The sequence below is a fragment of the Phaenicophaeus curvirostris genome, chromosome 7 (assembly GCF_032191515.1).
Source record: "Phaenicophaeus curvirostris isolate KB17595 chromosome 7, BPBGC_Pcur_1.0, whole genome shotgun sequence".
NCBI classification, from domain to species: domain Eukaryota; kingdom Metazoa; phylum Chordata; class Aves; order Cuculiformes; family Cuculidae; genus Phaenicophaeus; species Phaenicophaeus curvirostris.
The window spans coordinates 24453959-24467356 of record NC_091398.1 but is presented as its reverse complement, the minus strand read 5'-3'; the positions used below and the strand labels follow the sequence as shown (position 1 = coordinate 24467356).

General features: G+C 38.7%; 1 protein-coding gene across 3 annotated transcripts in view; it reads right to left on the bottom strand.

Moving 5' to 3' along the window:
* RBMS1 (RNA binding motif single stranded interacting protein 1) overlaps positions 1–13398 on the bottom strand; it is a 147530-nt gene that overhangs the window by 30489 nt on the left and 103643 nt on the right. For all 3 annotated transcript variants that reach the window (XM_069861233.1, XM_069861234.1, XM_069861235.1), the window contains exons 3-4: positions 9043–9101; positions 6110–6201 (exon numbers count right to left, since the gene is read on the bottom strand). In XM_069861233.1, the coding sequence (XP_069717334.1) occupies positions 6110–6201; positions 9043–9101 (151 nt within the window). The remainder of the gene's footprint in view (positions 1–6109; positions 6202–9042; positions 9102–13398) is intronic.

Here is a 13398-nt window from a genome sequence, read left to right as displayed (position 1 = left end):
TAGTCATTTGTTAACATTAAGAGCTAATACAATATAAGCAAGAGCATACTTAATTGTGTCGGTTGAAGTAAAGAATTTAAGGAGGAAGAAATGATAACACTATGAATCTGAAGCCCTACGAATGTGTGACTGTGGGGAAATCTTTGAATGGATAAATAATGAGTCTTCCCCTAAAAATGCACATTAGTACATGGAACAGCATTCCTTGGCTAAAATTAAGGAGTTTCATTGATCTTAGAAATCTTCCACATCCATGGACATATTTCATTATTACAAACAACACACATTTATTAAAGGTAAGATTGTGCTTCTGTAAGAAAAAAAAAAACAACCAGGAAAACAGAAGCTGGAAAAGAATGAATATAACTTGTTATAAATGACCTTAGAGCAAAGTTGTATGCAGAGAAAAACTAAAAATCTTATGGCTAGAGAGACAGGATAGAGGACAAACGACAAAGGCAAGGTCTTCATCAACGGAGGAGGAGTCTGGAGGATCAAGCTCATTGAGTCCACAGCAATTGTGTTGGACTTGGATGGTTAAATTATTTTAAAGGGAGGACACTACACTAATTTTAAGGACAGGGCTGAAATACAATTGTGAGAAGACCGGAATATATGTTAATCCTTCTTGCAATGCTCAAACTACATTGCAGGCTCTTTGTAAAAAGTGGTAATTCCGTATGTAGAACAGTTGTGGTAGATATAAGCCTTTCACTATATTACCTTACGAATCTGTTTATCTACCACGAGCTAGACAATATGGCTATACAAATGTCACTTTCACGCCAGGAAGGAAGCGTTTAGCACTTGATGAACTCTGAGCTGCCACAGCCAGGCTGGTATTCCAGCTGGCAAACGTATCTCTACGTTGCTGTCAGTACAACATAGTTATTCTCCAGCTGACTGTGTTGGGTTCACATGGCAAGGGTTTTGGTAGAGGGAGGGCTACAGGGACAGCTTCTGCTGGAGGCTGCTAAAAGCTGGGGTTGACTGGCTCAGGGGCAGACCAGCCTCTGGCCAAGGCCAAGACCAAGACAATCAGCAGTGGTGGTAACACCTCTGCGATAACATATATAAGGGGTAAAAACATGGCAAAGAGGCATCAGCAGCGGAGAGAGGAGGGAGGTGCCCGCCTCTCCCAATCTACCCGAGTCTGCGACTGGGCAGCCAGGACACGTTGGACTGCTAAGGCCAGTCACCGTGGTGGTAAAGAGAGAGAAGCAAAACGGGGGAGAAATAGTCCTGCAGATATTAGATGCGAGAGAAACAACTATACAGACATCAGACATAAGGCAAATAGCACTGCAGAGAACACTGAAGTGAGTGGGGAAGAAGGGGTAAGTGGTCCTCCAGATGCCCGAGCAGAGATTCCCAATGGATGACCACATTTCAGAGCCAGTGGAGCACCCAAAAGAACTGGGACCCTGTGGAAAGCCATGCTGGAGCAAGTTACAAAGGACTGCAGCCCATGAGAAAGACTCACGTTGGAGAAGTTCATGGGGGACTGTCTCCCAGGGGAAGAGCATGGGAGATCCTCCCCCTGAGACGGAAGGGGTAGTAGAGACAACATGCAATGAACTTACGGAAACACCCATTTCCCATCCCCCTGAGCTGCTGGCAGGGAGGAGGGAAAGAATATCAGGAGTATAACTCAAGCTCAGGAAGAAGGAAGGAATGGAGGTAAAGTGCTCTTCTGGGGATTTGGTTTTATTTCTCAGTATCTTGTTCTGATTTGATTGGTAATAAATAAGATTGATTTTTCTTTCTCCAAGTAGAGTCTGTTTAGTCTGTGACAATAACTTGTGAATGATCCTACCCTGTCCTTACCTCAACCCATGAGTTTTGTCTTTGTTTCTTTTGATTCTCCTCCACAATGGGATCTGAAGGGGAAGGAGCAACCGAGCAACTACATGGTTCTTTGTAGCCCAATGGGGCCAGTGCATGCATGGCTCTTTGTTGCCAGCTGGAGGGTCAGAACCATGACACTGATTTCATCTGGGATGCAAACGCAATCATTTTCCTCCTGGGTTAAGTTTGCTAGATACAAAGATGAGCAGAACTGTGGTTTTTTATTAACCATTCCTATTCAGTACTTCTTTTTTACCTTTTATATTTACAGATTAGTTTATACCCAGAAGATTAAGTGGAAAGTTGATTTTAAGAAATGCCACTTTTCCAATTATATGAAACATAGTTGCTTCAGTAACTACATTTGAAGTTAGTTGAATATCCTTTGATGAGACATTTTTGTCTAACAATGACTCAAATGCCTTATGTTAAGTTCAAGGTCAAAAACCTATCAGGATTTAGGTGACTTATATCCACAGCATTTAGACCACACAATCTCTAAAACATCCTCACAGATTCTCAGGTTTTTAAATCTCCATTCAAAATGCAGCAGATTTTCTGTGTGCATCTACCTGCCTGTACAACATCATCTGCTATCTCCTCTGAACAGCATAGAAACATACAGTTATTTCGCTGATTTCTCCTGTGGGGTTGGGGGAAGAGGAGAGAGACATTTCTCAGGAAATTCACCATGACAGCAACCATAACTTTTCCAATTAAGAAAATGGGCAAAGTTTTTCAATACTACAGCTATTCTTACCTAAGAACGCACAGCTCTGCAAAATCAGAACTTTCGCACTAATTATTATTGATTTATTACTGAAGCACTCATCTACAGCAACGACAATAGAATAATTACATTAAAGAGATTTCAAAAATTAAAAATGAATGAAAATAAAAATTAGACATTCAGCCAGTTACTAACTAGCTTAGAAATAACAGTACTCTTGGAAGATATATATCTCCTCTTTCTGTACCTTATCTCTAGAGTAAAGATAAGCTATTGGTTTTGTACTAGGTCCTGAAACAAGCCAGATACCACTACAGCTAACACCATCTCCTGATCCCTTTCCACAGCCACCTGTACACACTGAGAAAGACAATTGACAAGAGTCAGTGAACACTGAATATTGTGAACACTGGCAATACTCTGCGTGACGAGAGGAGTGGTGCAATAGCCCATCACCTCCATTTTAAATTCCTATCCAAAAGCTACTCCCATCCCCTGGCAACGTAATATCATCTTATGTAAGCTCTCAGAAGCATTACCTGACCAACAGGGACATTTCCTTTTCAGTGGTGACTGGTAGATACTGTTAACTAGCACAGAGTAAAACACTACCCAAGCTGCTTTGTCTTACTCAGGCGTTCCCAATTCCAATCTCAGAAAGAACAGAATAACTGAGAACATAATGTTTCTTGAGCCATGGTCTGACACTGAGTTCCTTCACTGATGCTATCATCATGACATCTCCCAAAACATGGTCATTTCTCCACCAAGAGTGACCCTCCATGACAGATTTGACAGGATGTGGCCTGAAGCCATGTCCTGGGCCCCAGGCCCTTCTGGTCTGCTCAACAATAGCCGAGACACAGTGGACAAGACTACATTTTTCTGGAGTCAAGTCAATCTGGAAACAGATCATAAGTACAGCATAAGCTAGGAAAAGCTCACCAAGTCAAATACTTGAATTTCTCTCCACATGACAAACAATAAACGTTTTAATAAGTATAATCAGAAGCCTTTCTACTAAACTAGGATTTGTAGATGAACTTGCGACATGAGCAATTTTTAACTCATTGACATATAGCTACAGCAGGACACTGCAAAAAGCAGTGGCAGCAGTGGCAGCCAGAATCAGAACAAGGCTTCAGCAATAACATCTTCCTTCCCCTTCCGCTGCTGTGGGTCAGGGACCACCCCATATCTAGGAGGAGGAGCCCTGCTTCTGGCTGACACCCTGGGCACAGTGTAATAACGCCTTCCCACAGACAAATCCTGCCAACAGGCATTTATTTCTCTTTGAAACTGAAGCAGTCATAGTGGTCAGTAAGGAAATCCACTGGCCACATGGCCAAGAAACTGTCCTCCAAATCTTCTTTGACATTCAGAATAAAGCCTGAACAATTTCACTGCAAGAAGACCACTTCAAGGCACAGGTGGAAACATGCAAAAGTATAAAATTTTAAACCCGCAAACACATGTAAACTTTTGTGGCATCTTGCATGTGAAGAGTCTGATTTGCTAATCTTGCCAAAACAACTGTAAGTGACTTAAGTATTGGCAATTCCTGGTTTGGAGTGTCCACGTGGAGATATGATTTTTCAGACAAAAGGAGAGCAGCACTGCCCAGGCAAAAAGAAAAAAAAAAAAAAGAAAATCCAATAGCTCAAAACAGACAAAAACTAGTCACTTCTGACTGTTTGTTGGGGTACTGTTCACTGGGTTGGTTTGGGGATTGTTTTCTTCAGTAATTCAAATACTCCCTCCATGTTAAGAAGCAGAACAACAAGTTTCACTGGAATGCAAATTCTATAGTTGAAGATTTTCCACACGTCAACAGGTTTGACACAGTGTCAGAAAAATCAATCAGAATTGTCAGGTGTCATGGTGCACATTTTTTCATTAATGCTAACAGAAAGAAATATTAGCAATGTTGCAACTGTCACAGGAAATGTGTCAGAAATACATAATACGGGGAAAATTAAGAAACTATTCATTACATTACTATCGTGAATTATTAGGGCTTCTCCATCTACACAAGACTATTAAATCAGACATCAAAATTCACTAGCAAAATGAATTTACTTGACTTCATATTCTCTTTTCTCCCCTCCTTCCTAGACATCATATCCATAAGATGGCAGGCAGAGGCTTTGAAAAATGTGGTGTTTATTTTAAAGTGATTACCCAAAACCTAAAGATTAATTAAAAGGTCTTTATTAAGCATACATAAAACATTACAAAATGAAAAAAAAAAAAAAAACAAAAAAAAACCAAAAAAAAACCCCACAAACCAACCAAAACTCGAGTGTTTTCCAGTAAGCACGTATGTTTGTGTCATGGCTGTAATGAAACATGCTTTAAGTACAAAACATATGGTTTCCATTTTGTTGCCCTGGAATCCATCCAAAGACATTTTACGTTGTTAGCTTAACTGTTCTCCTCAGCTTAGAAGCTGTGGAAAATATCTCATCTGAAAAAAATCTGTACCTAATGGAGGACTACAAATGACTTGCTAGATCTTTATTAAAAAAGTCTCAGAGATTATTATTACATTATTAGTTGGCTTTTTTTAATTAGAACATAAGTGTCAAACTCAAATCCGATTGTATTAAGAGGTACCATGACTTATATGAACAGATTATGTTTGGAGTATTTCTTTACTTAATAGATTTGCAGTGGTGTTTATGGTGCTCTCCTGGAACCAGGCCATTTGACCTAACCAGAACGTGTGACAAAATCATTACTAATGTATCATCTCCTCAGTTTTGTACATTTGGGAAACTTATCATATACCAAAAACAGCACTGCTCTAAAAATGACATTTGGCTAATAACCAGATTCAGAGGCAAGGACTGGTAACAAAAACAAAGAAGAAAAATCATATTCCTTTATTTTTTAATAATGCTTGTGTTTGCCTTGAGGCTGAAATAGGTTGTCAAAGAGTTAGCTAAGAATTTCAAGATATCTATCATGAATGCCCAGATTTAAATTTTACTTACGCTAACAGAAAATATACTAGGAAGGCTGAAGACAAATTCACAAGGTTAAGCTTCCACATTGTGCTTAAAAGAAATCATCCTCAAGTTATGAGGCTGATAACCTCAGTAACAACAAACAGGCAGTGTATAAAACTTTTCATACCTTTGTGCTGTAACTATTCCAGTTATTGCCTTGTACCAAGAATTAACATGTTGCATTTAAACCATTAAGCCTGATGAAATTCTTACAATTTATTGCTAATCTTTCTTCTGATGAAGCCAATGGAAAGAATAGTATCATGGATAAATTGTTAAATCCAACCAGATGAGTTTGGAGACTTAACCATACTGTGTTCTTTATTTCATTATTTGAGATGATTTGGGATATGTCCACGAAGGCCCCCATTTGTTACCTTAATACATCATGCAGCTTGAGGATTGTTCTGTCTGTAAAGGGCCTGCAACTTGAAAATTCACATTGTCGATGCTCCGCTAATGTACAAGCTTGTTTACCTTCACAACCCATTGCAAGAATCAGCCAGTTATTTTAACTCACCTTTGCCATCTGTGCTTGGACTCCACTAGCCTTTAGAGCAGAAACTGCTTTCTGAGCAGCTGCTGGGCTATCAAAATCAACAAAACCATAACCTGAAATATAAAACAAATTTCATTAATGAGGCAGCAATCAGCTTATAATCAAACAGTTCATATTCTACTAGCACAGTTATCCAATACAATTTTCTAGTTGGTGAAGAGGGCCAATTCGAACTTCAGAGTTCTTCATGTAGTCCAAAAAACCCATCTACCAAAGTCCTTCAACCTCAAATTGCTGGGGACCTACCCTAGTGAAACCATTCAATTTCCATGCCCATCCACTATCAGAATTTTGCCTTAATTGCTAACAAGTAGTATGGTGGTTTACTTTGTGTTAGCTGGTATGTATTTTCTAAAAGCAAGTGTGACACCATCGCTTTATTTCATAGAGATCACTAACAAAAGCGTAATCTGTTAATTTTTCTAAACTAAATTCTTTGTCCAGTTTGAATAAGTGAACAATATGCCTCTAAGTTACATGTCATTAATTCAAAGCTGGGAGAGGAATTCAGTTTAGAAGATATATTTACTGCATCATAACCCAATTTCTGGTGAATCAGTTACTTCTTTGTATATAACAGTACAGTTATATTTTAAAAGTGAGTGAAAACTCAGCTTCAGTGAAATCAAGTGAGCTTTTCCCATTGTTGTTTCTGAAGCCAGAATGTAAAACACTGTCCTGAAAGCATCTTCTATGCCATATAATGCAATCTTTAAACATTAAAGTAAACCCAAAGTTAATTACAATGATTTCCATATATTTGCAGTAACTTCGTTTCTTATTTTGAACAACAAAGTACAGCTAATGGATTCCAGGACATCCGAACAGCAATATACCTTGGCCTTTAGAGATGCTGGCCTAATAGGCTGGGATTTTTAATGCAACCTGGGAGCTTGATGCTCAAGTCTTACCAAAAGGCAGTCACAATTTGGAAGCTACTTCCTCCTAGATGTTACTGCAAACCTCATTCTACATTTTTTCAACCCTCTTCCTTCCCACCAGTGAACAGCCTCAAATATTCAAGAAATATCTTTCCAGTGTCTAATCTGAGTTAAAAGAAAAGAAACAAAAACCTCAACAACTTGAAAAGCTCTAATGATCTTATTTCTTCAGAAGGTAATAGTATTCTCTTACAGTATGTCTAAACCGAGGGAAAAAAACTTGAGTAAAGATATACTCGAACCAGCTTTAAAGTCCTTAAATTGGGAAAAACAACTCGAGCAGCCTTGTACATCAGTCCAAGCTTATTTAACCTGCCAAGAAGCTGAAGAAAGCAGCATATTGTTCCGTGTAACATGTGGTGTTGTGGACTGTTAAATCTTGACATGAAACAGAGTGAATTAGCTCATATCAAGTTTTGTGCTGCCAAGGCAAAACTAGCTTTCCATACCCAAAACTAGTTTTCCATGACAGCCCAGGTTACCAACAACACCACACTGCAGGATGTAATACACACAAGGTTACATACTGATACCATGCATGCCATCAAAGCTGGCTTTGCCATCTTCTAGATGATCCATAAATTCAATTACTTGTTGCTCCAATTAGTTTAAATTCTATGGTGTGCTTTTTTGGCAAGAGCCACAGACACTGTCAATGTTTTGGTTAAATTCCAGTTAGATAGCTGCATTCTGCCCACTTACATTCCTACTGCAAATTCAATGACATGCAGTGAGCTTCCCTGCAGCCTTAACTTGCTGTACATTGTTACAGCAGACTGTTAGTTACTGCTTTTCAACAGCAAGATTTAAAATGTACCTTGGAAAAGTCAGCTTAAACCTCTTAAAGAGGTGAGAATTTCTGTATCACTGACAGAGATACAAGGTCTCCCGGAACTGAGGGAATAGACAGAATAAATCTGTTAAGTGCTGCCGTAAGTATTAATGAATTAAAATAATTGAAAAGGGCATCTGCTCCTTTCTAGTCATAATATACACAAGATGACATCTGCATGCAAGCTGGGGGGAAAAAAAATCTAGAAATTTCTGTTTCTAAACTGTCAGCATCCCTTTAATTGCTTAAGAAAGGAAGTTAAGAACCTATGTCTCTGCACTGTTTCCAAGTTCTGCACAAAAACTGCACCTTGATTAACGATGAACTCTCCTCTCCTGCCTCTGCCTATCGGCTTTAAGCTCATTCATGAGCTTTACGCTTATTAACACTGCTAAATCAGCTGACAATTCTTTGCTTTGCTTAGAAATTATCCCCTTAATTGTAAAAAAAAAAAAAAAGTCTGAAATATGATATTTCAGTGCCTGCTACCACATCTTCTCCCACCATACAAGCTGCTGAGATACGATCTCACTGTAATTGCAGCAAGTGATAAAAATCAGTGAACTGATGTACCCAGCTCATCTAAAGGACTTCTAATATTTTTTCCAACTGCAATTACTTTGGTGAAAATGAACCCCCTCTTTGCTCCCAGTAAGTTCAACTGTATATAACAAAACACAGTTAGAAGACTGGAACGTGTAATTAAGTACTGCTTTCAACTACTCTAATCAATGGAACCGATTTCCATAGTATATGATTTTTTTCAGATGCTTAGTACAGTTGAATGGTCTTCTGCAAGCTTCCACAGTTTCTTCAGGCAAAAGGGGAAAAGCTGCTTTAACTCCATTTTTGTTTTTAAAATAGAGGCAAACTGCCAGCCAGCACTGTTCATGTCAGCTTCACTCCAGCTTGGCTGCACCACTGACACAGGCTGCCTGCCAGCTCCACTGGAAGCAAATGTATTGAATACACTGACTGTGGGCAAGAATAAGACTCGTTTAGGACTAAGAATGGAATTAAAAAGAAAAAAGTTCAAAGCACTTGAAAATTCAACATCTGTGTATCTTATAGAATCAATTAGGCCTTTCAGGTGAATGTACTATAAAGGCAAACATACATACCTTTGCATTTGTTTGTTGTCTTATCCAAAATAGCCTTCGTGGATACAATTTTCCCATACCTAAAAAGCATCATACATATGTAAGAAAAATGAGGAAAAAACATCCTAATAAAACAATTATCCAAGTCACTTTATTTTATATCCTACTACCCTACACTTTTAACAAAACAGAATATATATACACAGTATAGAATTATATAGATACTATATCATTGTATAATGAAAACTCATTCATAGATAGAAGGAATAAAAACCAAAACAAAGTAAGCCAAAGAAAGCCCTTTACAGAAAAGAATACAAGACAGTTAATATCCTGGTACATAAAAGAAACCACGTTTTAGACATAAGCTTGGTCTTTCTTAATATATATAACAGATAAAGCAGACAAACTTCCTAACTATCATGGTACAAGGGGAAGAAAAAAACCAAACCCTTATGTATCTCTTACACACACAGTGAAAAAGATTAAAACCTTTATTCTGGAAGGTGACAAGTGCAATTAAGATTTATGAAAGCTGATCAGCAAAGGTAGACAAGAATTTTCTGTATTTTTAAAATGGGAAATAGAAATGCAAACTATTCCAACTAAAACCAAAACATCCCTTAGGAAAGTTTCAATTTTCTTGGGTTTTTTTTAAAGGAAAACACACTGCCTGTTCCTCAGCTTACCAATAACTGAGCAGCCAAGATGTCAATCTGCTCCGCAGTCCAAAGGTCAGCACCCAGAGATATAAGAGCAATTAAGCTTGAGAAACAGGCAGACAGCAATCTCAGTTATAAGCACACTTCTGAAATGCCCTGCAAAATTTATCAGTATTAGGGGTTTTGATCAAATTTAGAGTAGAATTTGTCATTGTTAGTGAAAATACCAATTTTCCTTGGAAGTCAAATCCCAGTTTCCATTTCAAATAAGCAACTCCCATGGCCTGCATCAGCAGCAGAACTGGAAACAGAGCACAGGTTTCTCAAGTTCTTTACTACAACCTCCCCTGTTTCCCTATGAAACACATTTGGTACAGTGTTTTGGGTATACAAGAGAGAAAGGATGCAAAATCAGTTTGTTTTCACATGAGAATATAATGTAACTTCTTACAGGTAAGCACTGTGTGCTAAAAGGTTCTTTATCATTGCACAAGACTCCAAAATGAACTGAAAATCATGAGAAATGTTATCAGCGTAAGAAAGTGGAATTTGGGGAAGAATGACGTTTTCCCAGTTCACCTGCTAAATATAGAGAGTGAGTATCATTTCAGAAAGATATTATTTCAAAAGACAATTAACTCAATTTCTGCAGTAGCTGTATTAGTCTTTAAAGTTTTTCAAAATACATAAGAAACCTAATAAATAAAGTTAGGCTTAGTTAGAGTACTCAAATACCTTCATGTGCAAAGTGATAGTTATTCAAGGATGAAGCCTATTTGCAAAGTACTTTTCCCCCTAAAGAACATTTAAATACATGTTTCAGTGTAGCTATCACTCTGTGACCAGTTTCAAGCATCTTCTGTTTATTCAGCGAGTTATTGTATGGCTTCAAGTAGTTGCAAGGGGGTAAACCTGGGACAGTAGCCACCAGGTGTTGGCTTTTCTAGTGTATCTGAAATTGTGAGCATCTACACTGATATAAAATAGAACTATTCATCTATAGCCTAAAAATGTGCAAGCGTCAATGATCAGTGCATACCTAGATATATTACGTTAGGCACTGTAATAAAGCATCAGAAATAAAGCAGCTACTTCCTTATTAGTGCCACTTTTTTCACAAATGTGTCATTCCATTTAGAGAGCTCTATACCTCATAAGTCAATAGGTTTTAAATTTTCTCCAGAGTTTTTCAGAGTACAGAGTAAACGTACATATTACAAATGAGAGAGGCAAATTGTTCAGGGATAGCGCTCTTCAAGATCCACTGAACTCTTGAGTCCCAGGTCACTTGTACCCAGCATTACATTTGATGTCCGGCATTCTCTATACCTTATCAGCTTCTCTAAGCTTCTTAAAGCAAAGAGCTACATAATCTTTAGTGGGAAGTATGCCCTGAAGGATGATCTTGTCTCCACCGCTGTTTCAGTTCTTCAAAGTGTAGAAAGAGGTGGTGTTAGAAATCACAGCACTGGGTATCTATGTAAATGAAGTAACAGCAACCCCCAGCCAGTTTGGTCACGGAGAGGAGTCAGGGACTGGCTACGGATGGTGCTGGCTCACAGATGCTGACGAACACCAGACCATAAACATGTGTCTGTATGTCTGTTCTTTACAACCACTTCATGGACTGTCTTCCAATGTGCAAGACTGCCAGTGATTTAATTCACTGCCCTAGATAGCATGGCTCCTGCAAAGAACCAGCTGCCATGGAAGACTGCCAAGAAGTCTCAGCAGTGTGAATCTAGGAACAATTCGGAGAACCAGTATAACAATAGCAGCTATCACCAGGATTTCTCCTACAGTTTTCCTTGTGAATACTCCTCCCAAGTGCTAGCTCTCCACTCACGCCATGAAGCACAGACATGCAGTTTATCCCAGTATCAGAGGAAATTACTCCTACCAGTTCCTCATAAGTGCTTCCTTCAAATATCAACCGTCATGAAAACCGACTTCCTTCCTCCTGAATGCAGCACTCCTAATACTACTGCTAACACAGGCTCTCGTGTCCAACTGCTCATTTGTTAGGTGCAACTGCAATCAAGACCCACCACAAATCAACGAGCTATAAAACAGATCAATGTCATGGTGCAAACCAGTATGTCTTGCCTGCTTACAAAAAAAGAAATGCAGCAAGCAAGAGAAAACTTATATTCCAAAGTTTACGATGTCAGGTCTTGCCTGAAGACTCCTCTCAATGCTCAAGCATACCTAGCTGTCTTGGGCTCCCCACTTAAGCTACTCTTCTCAAAGCCTTACTGCCTGCTTGGCAAGACTTGCTACCTAAGGCAGAGCACATCTCTCATGGTTGGCAGAATCACTTCTACAGTGATCAAGATCGCTCATTTCCTCTTCTCTGAAGCAATCTTTTTAAATATGCTTTCTTTCAAATTAAGTGCTAATCTTCAGCAGTAACAGCTAATCTAGTTGGTGACAAGCGACTAGGCATTCCTTATGAAGTAATTATTTTTCTCCCAAAACTAACACCAAGTGAGTATTAAGCAGCAATAAAAAACAAATTTTGGGTTGTTTTTTTGTTGTTGTTGTTTTTGGGGGGGGGTAGGTGTGTTAAGTGCTATTAACACATTCTCTTTTTAGCCTGAATTATCTTTGGAGATGGGGAAGATGTTTTCAGCTTTGCATCTCTTTTCTATACAGCACTTGTACCAATGTCAACTAACACATTAAAGAAGACAGGGTTTGGGTAAGAGGCAGATAAATAATTGCCAGGGTGCATGGGCTATGGGATTAAAAGGGGTATGTTTAGCAACAGGCTACATAGGAGTGTATAAGCTATTGTTATAGTACAGAACACCGATACAAATGTATATCTGGATATGAGATAAAGAAGAAACTTGGTAAAAAGCCAAGTTAGGAAGATATGCAATACTGCTACTTAATAGAATGATGCTTACCGCTGCATATTACACACTCTTTGTGCAGAAATTAAAGGGTAACCCCACCTACTCAGCTGCCCTAAGAAGATCTACTGCCAGGCAATGTGAATGTCAAAACACAGCACTGTACCTTTGTCTTAGATACTTCTGAAGTAGAGGGCTTGAAACAAAGCATCAACAAACACTCTTCTAAAATCACACTGTTCAGCAACCCAGTCAAACCCAGTGCAAATAATCCAACGGACTGATTTATTACAAATAACTAGGAACACTTTTAACATTTAAAACATCTCTGAAGCCTAATTTTGGTGACCTCTGTGATGATGAAAGAGAAGGGTCCTCAGAAAACTAAGTATGTGGATCAAACCAAACCAGTGTTTATTTTTCTCCCTTTGTTCATCTACTAGTATAACGAACATACTTGCAAATGCGAATGTGATAAGATGCCATCACGAGCATGAAAAAGAATGGAGAAAGAAATAGCTTGAAGTCTCTGCCACAAGTGCTATTTTGAGTGTTGAAAGTACTTATCTGTGTGTGCATTAGGGGAGGTACAATAAGAACAGGCAGTGAGAGGCTTGATAGGGGTTGTCTGGAATGAATTGTTCAAATCTTTGCCCACAACAGCTTAACATAATATACCTTATACCACCAAACTCACAGTTCTTCCCTTTATAGCACTTTCAGATTGTCTTCTAGCTTGTGCTGTGAACGGTTTCTCTACCATCTGACATTGATTCAGACAGTACCATGCCATAAGGATCTCTGATACCACAGAAAGTCTTGACCTTTCAGAGCTGCTTAGGTCTTCCAACCCGAAC